Source organism: Pogona vitticeps, chromosome 7 (assembly GCF_051106095.1).
Source record: "Pogona vitticeps strain Pit_001003342236 chromosome 7, PviZW2.1, whole genome shotgun sequence".
Lineage (NCBI taxonomy): Eukaryota > Metazoa > Chordata > Lepidosauria > Squamata > Agamidae > Pogona > Pogona vitticeps.
The window spans coordinates 25,643,781-25,663,142 of record NC_135789.1 but is presented as its reverse complement, the minus strand read 5'-3'; the positions used below and the strand labels follow the sequence as shown (position 1 = coordinate 25,663,142).

The window sequence follows — 19,362 nt, the reverse complement described above, 5'->3', positions numbered from 1 at the left end:
GTCTAAAGGTTTTAGACAAAAGTATAGTCTTACACATGGAAAAATACAGTAATTCTTGGAGCCTCGTTTCCACCCACCACCAGAGTGACAGCCACCCTTCTCTTTCCCGGAAGGCTCAGATGCAGGAGTCAGCATTCTCAGGCATAAGGGCTTCCGGGACCCACGAAGGAGGGAAACAGCTTAACCTCCGCCTGAAAGGCTGCCATTGTCCATCGCTTCCTGCTGCGGCCGCTCAGGTTCCAGAAAGACAATGATCCGCTGCCACGGGGAGGAAACCAGCAGCCCACTCGGCCAGAGACAGCCAAAGGCAAAGGGAGCCAATGCGGGAGTCCCAGCCAGCCGGCGGCGGTTGCTTCTGAACACAGCCACGGCAAAGACGAGCCATCAGCACCGAAGGAACATTGCAACCCCAAACCTGGTCGGGACCAGCCTCTTCTGGATACATGGTCTCTTCCAAGGAGACCTCTCCTTGCTTCTAGAACCATGGCCTCCTTTCTCAATTCCTGGCCATCTCACTGGCTTTAGAAGCGAGTGAGGAATGCAAGGTGGGACATCGCCGAGGCACACCTTCAGGGCCAGCTGGGTGGAAACACTCAGCGCTGCAAAGGAGCCCGTGATGATCTTTTGGATACCCCTGAAAATGGGGAGCCAGCCGTGCTGGGCATGTTTGCCGAGCGGGTCTTGGAGTTTACAGGGCCTTGCAGCCGTTCCCTTTCATTCCTGCCTCCCCACCAGGGCAGAATCCTATCCTTGGGCTGGAGGCACGGGTAACCGTTGCCTGGAAGCGCCGCTGAGCGCTGCTTGCAGAGTGGGTCTCAGAGGCACTCGGCTGCTGGAGGTTCTCAGCAGAATACGCCACCCGAGGCCTCTGCGCGGCTTTGCTTGGCCTTCCATCGTGCTGGTGGGATTGTGACCAAGCCCAGCCTTCCCTGGCAACGACGCTGTCCCTTCTTTCTCCGCATGGAAGTAAGCCTTTGGGGCATTCCCGATGACCCATGGAAAGGAAGCTGACGAAGAAGGGGATCCATCGGCTCCAGACCTAAGGCTCACACGCTGTTCCATGAAAGGTCATTAAAGCCCCAGCCACAGGAGCCAGCAGAAGCGAGCCTCCCTTCAAGGCCCCAAATCCCACCAAATAACTCCCAGGGAAACCTCTTTCTCTCCAGGGGCCTGGCTTTTGAGATAGCACACTGAAAAATACTAAACACACCTAGGAAAATCAGAACATTTCATTCCTAGTGGGCACAAGCCTGCACTCATTAATAGAATTAGCTATTGAGTTTCGGGTTGAAAGACAGACGCAAATACAGAGTCCTCAAGTAGCAGACTCCCCCTGAGTTCCCTGCCTGGCCTCCCACATTGCCTAAGCACGGTTAGCCTCCTAGGGGTGTGGCGTGTGTATCAACAGGCGCCCTGCGTGCAGCCTGTAAGGGAGAAAAAGCCACTCGGAGCAGGCTCCTGGCCTTGCATCAGCAACCACAAACTTCCTTCCCAGTGAACTGCAGCCCTCCACTTCCCCATTCTGGTTGGCCCTATGGCAGGGGAAGCAGGCGAAGACCCGCAGCTTGGAGCACCTTAGGGGCAGGGGGGCAGGCATGCCCCGTGACCCCTGTGATGGTAACTGCATCTACCCCTGCATCATACATTTGTTCCTCTGCCCCTAAAGTCTGGCCCAGGACCATTTAAGGAGCTCCATCCCAGCATGTTTCAGGATGCGGATGTAATAACTGGAAAGAGAAGACACTTCCCGGACTCTACCGAGAAGAGCTGTGACTGTTCCAAAAATGTATTTATCAACAAACTTGAGCAAGCATTTGCTCTGCTGCCCTAGTTCACAGGGAGAACTTTTCTGAAACATGCAGCTCCGTCCAGCTTCTGAAATCAAGAGAGGCCCGGCGACCTGAGCCTTTTGCTAAGGAACCAGGGCAATCTCAAGCAGCTCCCTTGCTCCTCAACATGGTGGCCATCCCGCCATAGGAAACCCTACCAGTCCTGCCTGCCATGCCCAACCCAAAAGGCACGGGGAGCTCCCTTCGACAAGACAGGACCCAAGGCTGTTCTCTCCAAGGTAGCCGCACCTGTTCTAACCACAAGCGGCTCTCCGGGGACACGCATCAGGCTTCCCCTGTCTTGTGGAGCTGCTGGGACACAAAACTTTTGAAGCAGTGGCCAAGGCCCCGATCCACAGGGATGGCAATTGCCCTCGCTCCTGGCACCATCGCATCTGAGACCAAGGTGTGAAGAAAGTAGTCCCCCCTTCTTTCACCTGGGTCACCTTATCAATTCCTGCTAAGCCCCCTTCGCTATGTATTTTCCGTGTACCAAACTGAGAGGCAGCAGCAGAAGAAGGTGGCCCTTTTTACGGCACCCTCTTCCCCGCCCCCCAGAGGTCTCACTCACTGGCCCCCTCCAGGCAGGACTTTCTGAGGCTCGCTGGAATTAGGCTCCTCTATCAAATGGAGAGTGAGATGAATGGATGGAAAGATTTCAGACTGGAGGGGGGGTGTCTGTTTTGCATGCATGTATGCATGCATGTATGCATGCATGTATGTGTGCGTGTGTGCTTCTACCAAGCAACCCTGAGACTCACAACACAGAGAGGGATGCTGTACCACATTTAGGATCATGCCAGCCTCTTGGCGTTCCCCAGAGGGAACCACCCTCCAGAGTGGCCCGGCCCTGCCTGGATGCTGACAGCACACTCCCCGGAGGCAGGCTGGCAGGGGCTCCCCGCCCAGCGTTAATTGGGGATTTCGGCTTAATTGCCGAGATGGCATGATGTCACCGGTAGCCAATCGGGTAGCCTTGGAAACGCGCAAGCGGCCAGATCCTCCCCTGCTAGGGACTGCAGGGGGGCTCCCCGGCCCTGTGTCCCCCCCCCACACCACTGGGGACAAAAAAAGGGCTCCTCTCTGCCTTCCAGATTCTAGTCGGGAGCCAAGCTGACCGGCTGCAGGAGCCCCGCCGGAACAGCACAGCGCCCAGCCCCCGCCGGCCCAAAGAGCCCCGCCGTCCGGGGGGGGCAGCGGCGGAGGGAGGGAGGGGGGGAGCGGGCCCGGAAGGATGCCGGGCAGGAGGCGCGCCGGAGCCCCGGCGACTCCGTAGGGCCGCCCGGAGCGGAGGCTCCCAAGACCGGGCAACCCCGGGGGAGCGGGGCCGAGAGGGGGGGCTCCCGAGCCGCGCGGAGCACCTGCGAGCGCCTCCCCGGGGATGCGCGAAGGAGAAGAGGGAAGGGAGCGGAGCGGAGCTGCACCCCCCCACACACCGCCCACCTCCGGGCCGGTCCTCGAAGGCACGGGGAGGGGGGGGGGCGTGTGTGCCCGCGTGTGCGCGCCCCGCCTTCCCCGGGGAAGCCACGGGGACCGAGACAATGGGCTTGTTTACCGAGGGGCTCCCGCGACCCTTCCCGCAGGCGGGAGCCTCCGCCCGGCTGAGCATCGCCGGGGCAGCAGCCCGCCCACCTGCCCCGCCGCCGCCGCCGCCGCCCTTACCATCTTGCCCACCTCCATGGTCCTTCCTTCGCGCTGGCTGGCTGGCTGGCTGGCGGCTGCCGGGGCCTCGCCTCGCCTCGCCCGCCCCCCAGGCCCGGCTCCGGCTACCGCAGCGCCGCCCGGCCCCGGCCCCTGCTCCTTCCCCTCCCCGCCATGCCCGCGGCCGGGGCTCCCTTCCGACCGAGCCGGAACGGCCCAAAGGGCGGGCGGGCAAGCCGGCCAGCCAGCGAGCGAGCGAGCGAGCGCGCCGAGGCCACCCGGGGCCGGCCGGGGCTAGACTGCGGCGCCGGCGCCTCGCCCAGGCGCAGCGCCGGAGCCCGGGAGGGAGCGAGAGAAGGAGGGGAAGGAAGGAGGGAGGGAGGCGGAGAGAGAGAGAGATGGAGAGGGAGGGGAGGCGGCGGCGGCGATGTGTGTGCGAGGAATGACAAAAGGCCGCCGCCGCCGCCGCCCCGCCTCGTCCTCCGCCTCCTCCTCCTCCTTCCCGCCCTCTGGAAGGGCAGCCGCCCCGGCGGGAGGAGGAGGAGGAGGAGGAGGAGGGCTTCCCCAGCACCGAGAGAGGCTCGCCCGGGGCGGCACAAAAGGCCCCGCGCGGCGGGGCTTCTGGCTGCCTTCGCTCCTCCCGGCCTCGATCCGAGGGCGAGCGACCCGAAAGAAGGAGGAAGGCAGGGAGGGAGAGGAGCCTGGCCTTGAACGGGGAAGGGGGGGGGCACGGAGGGGCCCGAGGGTCCAGAGGCCACCCCCACCCCCGGTCTCGCCTTCCTCTCCACCCACCGGGCGCGCCGCTGCTCTTGGCGTTTGGGGGAGCGCCAGAAACCGGAGGGCAGCCAAGCGTATATCTCTAGCTGCCGGCTCCTTTGGGCGGACCCACGGCTCTGCCCTTCTCGTCCCCACCCGCATCGAGGGCTGGGCTGCCCCTCAGAGCCTTGCACCCCCCCTTATTATCTGCCCGGGGTGGGGCAGAAAGCCTGAGGCTAGCGCTCCACAAGGGTGGAGTGGGATTGGGGAGCCAAGGCAGTAAACCACCCACCCTGGCTCTTGCTACCTTTCTCCAGCATGGCACCCTCCAGCCCTGGGCATTGAAGGTGGTGGTGGTGGTGGGTGCCAGGGTGGGCAACGCTGGCCAGACAGTGGCAAGAAGCAGCCTGTGCTGCAGGCACCCCGCGGCTTAGGCATAAAGGCTTGCCCCCCCCCCCCCCTGAGATGGAAGGTTTGCTTCTCAGCCACAGAGCCAGGGCTCAAGTGCCAGAATTTCTGGGAAGCGTGCGCTGGCACTCCACACATGCTCCTTCGCTCACAGAAGGGAGGAAAAGGTGTGGCTTCCCCAGCGTCGATTTTAGCTTCTTTGGAAACGCCATTTGGAGGAAAATAAAGCTACTTTCCGTCTGCCTCTGGCCAGAGGGAGCAAGCCAGGACCCGGGGAGAGGGCATCGTCAATGGAATAAAAGGCATGGGCACTGCCTCCCCCTGCCCACCGGGACGGTCAACTGGACTCAGGTCTTTAAAAACACACACACACACACACCCTGAAGTGGCAAGCTGAGATCAGAAGCAGGGGGCGTGGGAGAGGGGGCTGTTTGCAAATACTGTACAAAGGCACCAGAGGCAAGCAAAGGGAAAGTAGCGGGTCTTGGAAAGAGGGAGAGGGGCTTCCAGCCAGGGCTCCTGAGCCACACAAACAGCCATGATGGTTGGACACACTGACCGCCAGGCTGATTCTGTGGAGCAACTTATTGGACCCATGCAGGCATCCAGGGGACCCACATCTTGGGCCAAGGGCTGATGACAGATTCCATCCAGACCCCCGCGTGGGAAGACCTGCGCTTCTAGGCTCAGCCTGAATGCTGGCCTCCAACGGCTGGAGATGGCACCGCCCCCTGTCCTGAGCAGGCACTCCCCAAAAAGAGTTTTCTTCTACCCCTGTTTCTCTTGAGCCACAGAAACAACATGTCAGGGAGGAGGGCGAAGCTGACTGTTGTTTCCTGGAGCCACTTCCAGGAGCCTCATGAGAGAGATCCGGGCCAAGACTCCACCGGGTTCCACTCAATGAAAGGCTAAGGAGCACTTCAGCGGGAGAAGAAAACATGCCGCAAATGACAGCAAGCGTCTGTGCACCATCCACAGCCGGAAGCATTCTGTGCATCCCGCAGGAGGCCAGCAGCGTGGCTGCCGGGGAGGGAACGGGACAATCCAGAAACCCGCACCCAAGCCCCTTTGGAGCTAGCTAAGAGGTAGGCTGGATGTGTATTATTGTCAGAGAAGGTTATCAGCCGATTCCAGCTCCATTATTCAAACTCAAGACTGGGGGTGCTTCCTCGGCACCCTTTGCCGCATGCATTTTAACGAAGGAAGAAGAAATTATATAGCTGGAAGCTCCAACATGTGGCGAACGGGAACAAACTGTGAAAGCCACACAGTACTAGAGCCGAGAGCTCCCACGGAGCCTCTGCCAAAGGGGTGGGCGAGCCATTTCCATCCCGGTGAAATCCCAAGTGGGCCTGGTGCCAGCTCCGCCCTCTGCCGCACAGCCTTGTTCAAAAAAACATCACACCGGAAGCTCATTTCACCAGGGAAAAACTGCCTCTTCCCCCCCCTCTTCCATGGTGCACAAAGTACCTGCAGAGCTGAACAGGCAAGGCGGCCTGGCTCCAGCCCTAAAGGGGAAGCCCCCCCCCCTGAAAACATCCTCCCCATCTCATGAGCATTGATTTAAAATATGTTTACCCTTTCTCTTCTTCTCCTTTAAAAGGGCCCAAGGCAGCTCTCCTCAATTACAAGACCATATTTAAAGCTAGAAACAGTCAGGATACAAATACTAAAAAGGATCAAAACAAATGCCACGCTTAAAAAATAAAATCAGGCAAAATCTGAAGACACGAATTAAAACAAAAGACAAAGAAATGTGCCATCTTAAAAATTAACCATTATATTTTAATGTAAGCTTTTGGGGGGTCACGTTCACTTTGTCAGACATCAAGAGACAGAATGAAATGAAATGTATATGAAATATCAGTTTCACGTTCTAAATGTTCATGGGTTACATACAATAATTAGTCCTATGTTTGTTTTACAGTCCTGTTGTAAAAATACTTTTTTTTTTTTTGCCTGATATGCTTGCACAGACTAACACCGCTTACCTCTTCCAAAACTACACTTAAAAACAGTCAACAAAGCCAACCTGAAAACCACATTCAAAGCGGTGGGGCACATTCCTTTAAAACCCCACTCAGGCAAGCCAGTCACTTTAAAATAAAGTTTGCTTGAAGGCCAAGGTCTTCGCCTGCCTGTGGAAGGCCAACCGGGAAGCCTCTCCTCCGGGACTGGGAAAATGTTTAGGATTCCCAGTTGCCAGCTTCACACCGAAGTGCTGTGTGATTTATCCGAGCCACCAAGAAAAGAGAGAAAACCCTCTGAAGGCACCAACTGCAGTGTGATGGTGGCTCAGCAAGACAGCCCCCAACCTCATGTTTGGCAGCAGCATCTAAGATGCTCTAAGGTCTTCAGAGGAACTGCAGGAGACCAGGAGAAAAACAACCGAGAACACTACCAAGTTACAGACAGAGTAAAATCCAGCACTGCTAAGTTAAAATAAAGAAGTCACCAGAGAGGAGACGAACAGTGGTGCCCTGCTTGACGACGATGTGTTCCATTAAATATCGCTGTTAAGCAAAATCGTCGTCAAGCGAAAGTAAAAACCCCACTGAAATTCATTGAAAACCAGTCAATGCATTCCAATGGGGGAAATACCTGCTCGTCCAGGGAATATCCTCCATAGGGGAAGCCATTTTGCATCACTGTCTTCCAGAAACAGGTACAGAAAACAGCGAGGAGCCATTTTGAAAACCCGACGATCAGCTGTTTTTAATCATCGTAATGCGAAAAACCGGTTCCCAAAGCAGGGAACCGATCGTCGTAAAATGAAATCATCATTTTGCAATCGCTATAGCGATCGCAGAAACCTCATCGTCGAGCGATTTCATCGGCAAACAGGGTAATCGTGAAGCGGGGCACCACTGTATACATAACGGGGCGAAGGCAGAACACGAAAGGCTCGACTTTTCTGACCCAGAGAAATGGTCAAGGATGAGGAAAGCAAGCGGAAGAGAAAGTCAAGGCACGTCAGGTATGAGGGAACAGGACAAAAAAGACAGGTCCACCCCACGGGCTCTCTGCCGTCAAGCATTTTAATGCACAAGGGGAGATGGAGCAGCTTGTTTAGTCCAGCAAACACAACTGGCCTACTTTTTCTCTTGAAAAAAGAGAAAAAAAGCAGAATCTGCAGCCAAGGGAGGGAAGTGCCCTCTGCCCCTAGGCCCTGCCCTCCGTGGCTCAGAGGACAAAAAGAAGCAAGCGCTGCCATCCGCTGGAGCCATTCCACAGCAAAGAGCCGCCAGCCTCCCGACATCCTTTATTTGAAATGCCAAGCAGCTGCACATCTCAGCACATCTGCTCGCTCTCGAAACCGAAGGACCTTAGATCATGGCCAGGGAGGAACAGGGCTCACCAGCCCTCGGAGTAGGAAGGAAAGCGGGCCACGCCAAGGTGGCCGAGAAACTGATGCCAAAGTCAAGGGCCTGTTGGGATCAGAGGATGCCCTACCTCTGGAAAGAGCAGAGGAGCCTTTGCCCACGACAAAGCCCTGGCCTTTTCTGCTCCCCGAGCCACCCTCTGCCACCTCTTCCTGCCTATTTAGTGTGCAAGTTAACAGGGGAGAACAGAGGACACGCAACCTTGGCTGGCCAGCCTGTGTCACGGAAGGCCTTCCAGTGGTCTTCTCCCACCCGGGCTCCCCTTCCTGTCAAGACAAAGCAGGGAGAAGGGAGCCAGAAACAGAGGGGTGGCCGGCCAGCGCCGAAGCATCCAGAGGCAGAGAGCAGAGGCCACCGCGCTTGCTTCAAGTCCCGAGCAACGAGGAAGCCTCTGGGAGGGCCCGACGCGCGACCCAAGCGGGCTGGGGCAGCTCAGAACCCACCCACTCCAACCATAGGCCCTCTGTGCAAATCCTGCTGGGCCACCTTCCTGCAGCGGCTGCAGAAAGAGCCAGAGGCGCCCAGTTCTCCACCTTGGTACAAGTGGTCCTCCGTCAGCATCTGTCCTCCCCAGCCCAGCCGTCCTTCCTTTTCCTGGAGCCTGATCAGGAGAGAAGTGGTAGAAAGCAAGAGGAAGCGGCGCCTTCAATCTGCTACATTTTTGCTTGAAAACCACAAGCACCTGGCAGGGTTTTAAACCCTTCGCCACTTCTCTTGAAACTCCTGGCCAGTGGGCTCACTCAGACCCAACGGCAAGCAGGGATCCGGCAGACCACCAGACAAACCTACGGATCTCTTGTGCCCTTTAAACTCCAAATCTTGTTTTCGAATACTTTGCTACAGGCAAACTGGCTCGGTTCCTCTTGAAACTCTGAGGTCTCCCACCCACCACCCATAACCAACCACCATGGAAAACGGTCACAAGAACCCCCCCCCCCCCCGGTCAGACTACAGCAGAGAGGCGAGGCTTGGCCATGAAGCCTACCATGCATTCTGCAAGGCAGTTGCATGCATTTTACGAACACCCCCAGGAGCTGCTTATGACTTTGGGTCTCCAGGCAGAGTCCTCACCGTGCCGCACATTATGGGCATGGTGGTGCTCTTGACCAGTTTTCGAAACTGCCTCGGTCCTTGTGCCGGCACCCTGTGCCCTTCACCTGTGACCAAAGGTGGCCCTCACCTAGGCTTAGAAGAGGGCTGCCAGAACATCCTGCCTGTTGTGAAGAAGTCACAGAGAGAAACAGAGACAGAGAAAGAGAGACAGAATCATGCTATAGTTATTGATCTGCCTATTTTTAGTTTCTCTTCGTCCAGCCTGTTCCCGTCAAACCATCAGAAGCCAAGTTCTGTACAAGGATCACTGCAAAGTCGGCGGCAGTGGTTTTCTCCAGGGGGCCATCTGCTTGGCCAATTTCTTTGGAAAAGAATACAAGCGGAAGGCAAACAGAAAGCAAAGCATTTGCTATTTATGCAAAGCACCCCCTCTCCCTTCTTCTACCACTCCACCTCCACAAGGCAAAGAACTAGTCCTCCAAGCATCAAGCTAAAAAAACATGTACTGGAAGGCAGGCCAGGAACGGGGAGCATTAAGGAGGAACCCCAATCAGCCCCTGGCGGGCCCGGTGCGTCCTCTCTTTGGAAAAAAATAAGCCAGCTCAAGCTAGCCTCCAAACTTGAAACAAGCCAAATTCACACCGCTGTGAAAAAAAGAGATATTGAGAGGGGGACCCATGGAGCTGTTTGGCCCACCCCAGCGGCCGGCACCGTCCTAGGTGAGCTGGTAACCCAGGGAGGTGCGCTTAATGCTTCAGGGAAAGACCTAAAGCCAACCTGACAACCCAACAGAGACATGTGAGCAACGAAGCCAGCTGGACAAGGGATCCAAAAGTGGAGCAGTCTCTATTCTGATGGGGGGGGGGGCAGACCTGATAGGGACCCCAGTGTATTGCCAGCAAGGCTAGCTCCAGGAGAGAGAGAGAGAGACACACACATACACACCCACCCACCGCCTCTAACTGGCTGGCAGGCTTTAAGATTCCCTTAGGGTTCCTCGTGGTGCCCTACATGGGTCCACAAACAAGCTTCCCCTTCCAGGAATACATTAGTGGTGGCAGCCACTGCCTTTTCCCCATCCACACACCATCCTCTTGGGGGGGGGGGGAATAGCAGAAACTGGGGGAACCCTGCTCCCACCCAACCAACCCTACTTCCTTTCCTATTAAAAGCTCCCCTGTATCTTAGATCCTTTTAAATCTATGATCCCTGGCATTCCCTTAACCCAAAAGGTGACACAAATGTTTGCTTCTAAACTGGAGCAGGGCAGGGTTCGAAATTTAACGGCCAGCCACTCCCTCCTCCTCCCTGGTTTCCCATTTCTCCTCTTTGACGCATACAGAGCCTGGCCAGCCTTGACAACCGCTTATTCCTTCTCCTACGAAGGACCTCCGCCCTCCCCACTCAGCACAGAACATCCCAGGTTGGAACACTCTTCACACATTCCTGATCTCACCTTTTTTGCTCCAGACCAGTCCCTTACACACGAGCCGCAGGGACAGTCCTAGAGATGGGTGTTCCTGGTGGATGCCCAAATTCCCCTCCGAGGTTCCAAGATTGATGGCGGCAGAATGGAGGGGGAAGGCACCCCCAACCCTCCAAGATAAGCTGGAGACCGTCCCCCCTTCCCCAATCCCCCCCTGGTATGATTACAGGAAATGAACTGGGTGGATCAGGAAATATTTAACAGGGTCCATTTATCAAAGGATAGGCAGGGTTAAGCTGACACCCCACCCACCCCCCCAAACTTGCCTCTGCATGGGTTGCAACTCAATCCACTGTGGTTCAGTTTCACTGTTTCCTGAATTTGGGGCAGGGGCGTGTGTAGGGAACAGGAGGACCCTCTCAAGTTAGGCCACTTTGATAATCCACAGCTGCTCTTTGATAATCCACCTTTGCTTTTTCTCCCAAAACCCCAAATCCAGCCCTCTTTTCCAAAACAGGCAGGGAGGAGGCTGAAGCCACAACTCCTGCCTTCAGACACCCTTCTGCATTCTTCTCACACAAGACACACCTTGAGACAGGGCTAAGAGCGGTGTGTGTGTGTGTGTGTGGAACAGATCTCCTCACAACCAGCAAGGAGGAGATGATGTTTTGAAGGAACACCAGGTCATCTGAGAAAGCAAGTGACGTGGAAAGCAGCTTATGAAGGGACCTTTGTTCTACCCGACGTGGTTGTTTACTGAATGGCAAGTCCACCCCAAAAGCTCCCACCTCTTTGCCCACATTGCTGCATCCCCTTCCTTCCTTCCAGGAGACAGCAGGGCACGCAGGCTGGCACGCCTGAACCTGGAAACAAAATGGTGGTTCGGAGAGGACTCCCAGACTTAATTCCGCTTGCTCCGGAAAGCAGGCCAATACAATTTGCTCCTTTGCAGATTGGCACCAAAGTCAAAGGAAGAGAAAATCACTTCCTTCTTTTTCTTTGAACTATGGTGCCACTGGAATCCAAAGGACTTTAAGGGCATTTCATATCAAAACCACATGGAAAACATTTCTCCCCAACTATTTGTTTGGAAAGAAATATTTCAAAGGAACTTCTTGAGTTCAAGTTTTGGTTTTTGAAAGCCTCACCACTGTGCCAATAAAAAGCCAGCAAAGTTTTTTTTAATAAAGGTTGTTCTTTGAATACCCTAGGCATGACACACACTTTCCTCTTCTCTACAGAAAAAAAAGAGCAGGTTTTTTTTTTCTGCTTTGTTTTGTAAGTGTTTTTTTTTTTCCTCCTCTCTATTCCTTTTCGGGTTGAAGCAACACATCCAGATCTTCACCAGATGAAGGACCAGATATTCACAGATAGATCAACACAGATAACTGTCAGAGAAGGGGAAAAAAGGTGCAAGACATGGCAACTGTTTCACAACAGAGAAGATTTAAGTGCATCGCATCCCCAGGTTCAACTGTTGGGGTTGGGATGTCAAGGCTTGAAATGTTGAGTGTATAAAATGAGGAGTGTATAGAAAAAGTAGCCCTGAAAATGAAATTGCTTTCCAAAACAGAGGCTTGAACAATAGTTTGTTATAGTCATTCCAAAACAATCAGCCAGCTCTCCAGCCGAGGAAGGTCATACAAACATAACAATCCTGATAGTTGAATGTGTTTGTGTGTAAACATGACATGACATTCATATGTCCTACACCCTTTCCGTTTGTATAATATTTTGACTTCACAACAGTCTAACTTTCAGGATTTTAGGGTGAAAGAATCCGAGGGCATCAAAGGCTTAATGGTGCAGACCATTATTACTGTACTCTAATCTCTGCAAACATTTTAGTCATAACAATAACGTTGTCAGTGTAGCAGCAGCTTGTTAGATATTAAGTTACAGATCCCAGACATTACAAAGATGGCAGGAACTACACCATTTCCTACTGAAACATGATTCTTCTTCCATACACCGAGTGGTCACACAAGCAGACGTCACGGCTGAAAAGGGTGCGCACTCAAGAATGCTCACTTATTGCATCTTACGGGTGAAAAGCAGAAACACAGAAGAAAGGGGGAGTTTCAGGAAGAAAAAGCAAGCAAATGTCCTGGACTAAAAGATTCCTCCCCCCAATGGCAAAAAAGGTTCTCTTGGATCAAGTATCCTGCACTCGGGGCACTAACATGGGTGAAGGCATGAAAGTCCACAACCAAGCATTTAAAAGAATTGCAGGAGCAATGTCTGCTCTGTGGCTCCCTAATTCTAAACCAAGTGCCCCAGACCTCTGGAAAGATGGGACGATCAGCAGGATGGTGGAGCGAAGACCTCCTAGGGCTATGATGCCAAACTTAAGATTCTGGGATGTCAAACAATTGGAAAAAGATTTGCCTTGGGGGGGTCCTAAATATTTTTTGTCGCCACCAGGTTGCCTTACACCTCGAACACCAAGACTCGTTCCAGATGGTTTCCAGCACTCAAAGACACGGTGTTGATTGCAATCACGAGTATAACACAGGTTCACCACGCTAGGCAAGGTTAACAGAGAACAAACACCATCCCCTCGGACCATCAGCCGCCAAAGTCAGATGACTTCTGCACGGGAGCCCTCCGTGGCCGTGAAGCAACCCACCCTATCCAAGGAAAAAGGCAGGACCACCTGTCATTTCACCCTACATTGCCAAGATCTACCTTGTCGGCGCAGGGGGAGCACGTTTTCCACGACTGAATTTTACAACCTTGGTCGTTTCCAAGCTAGTTTGCCTAGGAATACAGAGCAACCCCATGCCTTTCCTTAAGATGCACGGAGTCCCTTGCGCTGAATCTTTGTGTTCCAGCTCTCTGGCTGTCAAAAGAACAGGCAGAGAAGATTTCACCTCTCATCTTCCGGGAAGCAGGCTGCTGCTGGAATAAGGGAGCTGGTCTGCACAGCAGATCCCAGCTTCAGCGCCCCCTCTTCTACAAAAGGAAATAGGTCATCCTAGAAAAAGCAAGCACCGGGCTGTGATGTCTGCACGCTGGGAAGGGACCTCGAGGGACTGCAAATGTCAGTCTCTCTGCATCACTGACCACCTCTCACCTGTCTGTCCTTCACCATCTTAACCAAGGCAGAGCGGACCAAGCAAGACTTCGCTGCCAGTTTCGAGAGGACAAAGGCAGGATGGTCAATGTCATGCTCTTCATGGCCTCAAAAGGTCCCATCCTGTCTTACCTGGACCCGAATGACATGCCTTGGGATGGGGCCCATTTATGTCCAGCACCTGCTGCTCTTTGGCTTCGGCCGGAAGCTGAGACAACATAAGCAGCTTCCCCGAGAGCGAGTCTATGCCCCGTTTTCAGTGGGGCGCCCGGAGATTGCTTTTTCTCCCAGGGTCCCACAAAACCCCACTCCCTTCTCAAGCACAGGACATATCCTGGAGAGATAGCATCCCACGCAGCCGATCGAGGAGGGACAGCCCCTGCATGTCTGTCACAAGAAGAGAAATCAAGGGTCCTGGGGGCATCTTCAAGGGCTTCGTCGCTGCTGTTTCCGGTGGCAAGGTTTCTCCAGCCCACTTTCCCCGGGAACGGCGGACTGGAGACCACAACGGCGCCTGCCTAGCAAAACCACTCAGTCTTCCAGGCCCTCTGAAACACCGACCGGTTCCCCTACGAGGACAGGGAACTTCACAAGCAGGGAGGGACACACTCTCCGCAGAAGGACCCAGCCAGTGTGGAGTCCCAACGGGGACAGCCTGTTTTGTTTTTTGCTTGGGCCATTTCTGGAAGTGCAGAATTCACACGCCTGCCAGCGCAGTGGCCACAGGCCCTCATCCGCTGAGCTTCTATTTCGGCCTCTATAATGAGGATCCCCTTCGCCTTCTTTCAGTTCTGGAGGATTGTTTTCCTACTCCTGCTCTGCAGGCCTGCTCCTCGAATGTCCCTTTCCTGTCCAACCCCCGTAGCTCCCTGGCCTTCCACACACACACCTACCGATCCAGGATGATCACAATGGGCGGTCGAGGTATTAAGACTGGCACCTGTTGCGCCAGCTGGCTCTCCCTGCCGGAGCCTGAAGAGAAGCAGGTTTTGAGGGACGGAGGTTCCATTTCCCGGACATTCCCTCCGCAAGCGTGGAGGCTAGAACAGGGCAGATGGAAGGAAAAGGAACGGCCTTCAAAGAGGAGGGTGCCTTCCTCTGTTTCAGCACATGGCACAAAAAAAGAGAGCGTGAAATGATTGGGGCCCCTGAGAAGGTTCACCACCTCTATGCCCTCCGTCCAGCTCCCCAGGGCATCCGGCCGGTCACGGCCTACGGCTGAAACATCCCCTTTGCCAAGAGAGATGTTCTCAGGGGGCAGACCTCCTCCCTTTGGGTCTAGGAGGCCAGACCCACAGGGGAAAAAAAAAAAGGAACAGCCAGACATTTCGCAGCAGCCCACCCGCCCACCCTCTGCTAGCAGAGGCGCCCGGCGCTTCCAACTGCTATACCCCAAGAGTTCTCCCTCCCTCCCTCCCCAGGCCCAAGACTGGCAAGCGCACCAAGAGGATGGCGCTTCCCACTTCTTCCCACTTCACCACGTGCCAGCGACCAAAGAGCTTTGTCTCTTTTTCCCCTTTTTTTCTCTGTTCTAATGTTGATGCAATGCTTTAAATAGCTGCCCAGAACAGATCTATATATATATACAGTACAACCCTGCAAAAGCACGCCGAGAGAACCTGGCTGCCTGCGTACTAATTTAACTTCTTAGCAAACCTGGTGGGAGACGAGAGTTTCAACAAGGAATCAAGAATTGGCGAGATTAGAATTTTAATGGCTCAAACGCTTTCGTTAGTAAGTCAGCCTTTAAGCAAAACGAACAAATCCCAATTAATCTGTGCATGATCCCTGAGGGCCAGCTTGGCATGGGACCTAAACCGGGCATGAGCCAGGAAGAGTACGGAGAGCTGGGGAACCTGGACTACAAATCCCAGAATCCCCTTGGCAGCCAAGCCCATGGAAGCAACCCTTCCAAGCTCTGATCAGAAGCAGGGGAATGAAGACCTGCCCAGTAAAAGACCTGACAGGTACTGGGGCTGGGAAGAGAGAAAGGCCCCCCTCCCCCAATGGCTCAGGATGGATAAATGAGAGCAGCCTTTTCATTTGCACGGAGTTTGAGGAGAAACAGAGAAAGTCTCCTCTCTCCATCATCTCCCCACCAACACTTCTGCAGGTCTATCTCCCTCTGCAGAAGTGGGTCCTGTGTGGCCAATCTGTTTGCCACACTTCATTTGTGTGTGTATGGCCAGGATGGGTGGGTTTCCAGCGGTTCAGGCCTTGCCCTGTATTTGCAAGAATCCACCTGAAAAGAAGCAGCCCCGTACCACCGGCCAGCCTACCTGTCCACCTGAGGAACAGATCTGACCTCTCTGCCCTGATTTATTTACAGTCGTGCCCCGCTGAACGATTACCCCATTTAAAGACGAATCCGCTTAACGTTGAAGTTTTTGCGATCGCAAAACGATGTTTAGACTGGGTTTTTTTTTTGTTCACGTTGATCGGTTCCCTGTTTCGGGAACCAATTTTTCGCTTTACGAGGATCAGCAAACAGCTGATTGTCAGGTTTCAAAATGGCCCCCCGCTGTTTTCTAGGACGGATTCCTCGCTATACAGGCACCGAAAATGGCTGCCATACGGAGGATCTTTGCTGGACGAGCAGGTATTCAGCCCATTGGAACGCATTCAATGCGTTTCAATGGTTTTTTAAATTTCATTTGACGATGTTTTCGCTCTACAGCAATTTCGCTGGAACGAATTAACATCGTCAAGCGAGGCACCACTGTATATGCACCATGTCTGCTAGGTTCGCCCAGCTTGGTCACTCACGCACCAACCTGTGTGAAACTGCCCTGAAGGAGTGGTGTCTCTCATCATAGGCATCCTTCAGTCTCGCCTCTAGCACAGAGCCAATTGCTCAGCGGCCCCTGGCCCAAATGCAGCCCGTTCCCCCCCCCCCCCGGAACGTCTGCCAGAAAGCAAGAAGAAAAACGGCAGGAATGATCAGCCTCCCGTCACATGCCTCTGCTCTGAATCAACCAGAAAAGGAAAAACAGAAGGGAAGCAAGTACTCTCGTCATGCAACCCGTCTAACTACAGGCAGGTCCTGCGTTCACCTCCAGACAGCAGAATCCCAGAAAGGCTGGCTTCCAGCATTGGGTGGCTGCAGGAGCTGAACGTAAGAAACGGTGCAGAGGAAGCTTAAGCAACCCACACAACTGTGCCTCTTCTGGCTGAGAAGCCGTCCCCCAGCAAAAGCACATCGGGACTCAGGATATGGCCCATATGGAGATATATGGGGTTGGGGGTCGAGAACTGCCTGTAAAAGGGAAACACGGAGGTCACTTCGGAACTTTTAGAGTCTGCTAGGAGGGGAACAATGTCCCAAAACACAAGAAGCCGGGGGGGGGGGGAGCAGCCGCAGGGCCAAACATGGCCTTAAGCAACAAGGACATCCTGTTCTTCTCTCCCCAACCGCAACCCCCCCTTCCCACTTTCCCCTGAGAAGCAGCCCTTCTCAGCTCAAAAAAAAAGAAGCTAGTATTCCTGTGCTCAAGGCCATCTTCTCCAGCCACCCCTGGCGCTTGCTGCTGCTCCCTGCTCCCACTGCATTGCAGGGAGCACCTCACCCACCCACCCTATGGCCACATCGCTCCTGGCCGGGGCAACAGCCCTGACGGGCTTAGAAGGAGCGGCCCCACACTGGACCCTATGGAAAAAGCAGGCCGTGCAAAGCCCAGTAAACAGTGCAAAGCAGGATCCTGCTTCCTTTTGGTCAACGCCAAGTCCCCCAGAACAGAGAGAGAACAGTTTGCCCCTAAAAATGTGTGTTACGTTCCAGCTGAGGGCATACGCCGTGGCAGGAAAGAGCCATCACCTCCCACACGCCCGAGAGATGCTCCTCCTCCGTCAACTCTCAAAGCTAGCAAGAGGGGAAGGTGCCTCTGTTGAACTCCGTCATCCGGCCGTAGCCATGAGAGGAAAGCAGGCCAAGTCCACCCTGACACCGGATGCCCAAGGAGAGGCCCACGATTTTCAGAGCCACGGCTGCAAAAGGTGCTGAGACCTTTCGGTGGCCCCAGCTGTGCCCACGAGGAGCCAGGTTTTCCTCCCGTGGGGCTGCCCCACCCTTCAAGGCTCCCTAAACCAGGCAGGACCGCCAGGATTCAATGCCCCACAAAAGTATTCCTACACTTAGCATTTCCAATCCCACATTTGTTAACACGCGGCTCTTTTAACCCCACACAATCCCCAAAAGAATGGGCACAACCCCCTCGGAGTTCTTCAGCATCTCAGGGCAGGCCTCGAAAAATCTCTTCCTCGCCGGTCGGTGCCAAGAAGGCAGATTCGTCTGAGCCGGTCGGTGCAAAACAGATCATATGCCTTTTCCAGATGCTTTGAATTTACCGTTCGGCCAATGGCCACAGTAATCCCCAACTGGGGGGGGGGGGGTGCCACCAAACCTGGAAATGAGACCCACCCAACCCAACCCGAGTTCCTCTGTCACAGGACCATGGCAGTGACTCCAATTAAACATGTTTATAGTCATTAAGGGCTCCGAATAGATTTCAAGTTTCTCTGGGCCCAGCTACGTACCCAACCAGCTGTGGAAAGGCAGAAGGCATCCCCTTCGATTCCAGAGCCGTCCCTGCGTTAGGAAGATTCCCCCAAAGTCCTCCGAGCCCAAGCCTTCCTGGCCAGAAAGGGCATCCTTTGGCTTTCCCTTCCTGATTCCGCCCCCCCCCCAAAATCCCAGCCTCTTTCCCCCTTTGCCAGGTTGGGGTCTCGGTGGTTCTCAAACCGGGGTCCCCCAGATGTTCTTGGACTGTAACTCCCAGAAACCCCCACCCGGGGGCAGACCAGCAGGTGGTGGAGGCTTCTGGGAGTTGTGGTCCAAGGACATTTAGGGAACGTGGCCCCCTCCCCTAAATCTAAAGACTCTCTCTCTCTCTCTCCAGCAGAGCCCCCTCCCAAAAGGTCTGGACCGACCCCCCCTCCCCACGTTCAGGGGGCTTTGGGACTCCGAGGCCCACAATCCCCCGCCGCAGGGGCTGCTGGGGGTTGTAGTGCCAGAGCCCCCCTCGCCTCGCCACCCCCTGCCCGCCCCCCCGCCCCCTTTCGGGGTACCTGCCCTCTCTCGAAGGCCTCTCGCTCGGGAGCCTCCAGGGGGCCGCCTCCTCCTCCTCCGCTGCCGACCCCAGCGCCGCCGCCGCCCGAGGCCGCTCCGGTGGTCCCGCGCCGGCCCAGCAGCCCTTTGGGCAGAGGACCCGGGCCTGGCCGGAGGGAGCCGCCCGAGCGCTCCATGAGGATGATGAGGATGCTGTCGCCGCCGACGATGGAGGGGAAACCGAGCTGCAGACCGCAAGGCGCCGCCGCCGCCGCCGCTCTCAAGGGACTGCCCCCCCTCGCCTCGCTCCCATTGGCCCGCGGGGGCTGCCGCTCAGACGGGGCGGTGTTGCGATTGGGTGAGGGGGAGGGAAGGGGCAGGAGGAGCGAAAAGCCGGGAGAAGGACGGCGGCGGCCCCTCGCGCGCGCCCCGCCCCTCCACGGAGGCTGCGCCGGAGGAAAGGGGCGGGGCGAAGGAAGGGAGAGGCGGTACCTCCGCTGCGATTGGCTGAGGCTCGGCGCTCCGCCCGAGGCAGGCACGTGCGGCCGCCCTTTGACCGCTCCCCCTTTCTCCGTGGCTGCACCGCCTTCCTTGAGGACTAGCGCCTCTGCGGGCAAGCGCCTCATTAAGCTACCCTGGCGGGGATTGAATTAATATCCCTCCACGTCTCCTTTGCGTACCTTGTCGATATGCTAGAATAAATTTATTTATTCATTTATTGGATTTATATCCTGCACCCTTTCCCT

General features: G+C 55.3%; 1 protein-coding gene across 4 annotated transcripts in view; it reads right to left on the bottom strand.

The window, feature by feature from the left end:
• Positions 1-18,950, bottom strand: part of HIP1 (huntingtin interacting protein 1) — a 38,756-nt gene extending 19,806 nt beyond the window's left edge. The window contains exon 1 of one of the 4 annotated variants that reach the window (XM_072978419.2): positions 18,637-18,950. In XM_072978419.2, the coding sequence (XP_072834520.2) occupies positions 18,637-18,813 (177 nt within the window). In that variant the 5' untranslated portion in view covers positions 18,814-18,950. Of the gene's footprint in view, positions 1-3,491; positions 3,889-4,262; positions 4,404-16,625; positions 16,788-18,636 lie in introns of those variants that run through there. The other 3 variants (XM_078379418.1, XM_078379419.1, XM_072978420.2) reach the window with 3 other exon arrangements.
• Positions 18,951-19,362: the final 412 nt, after the last annotated feature.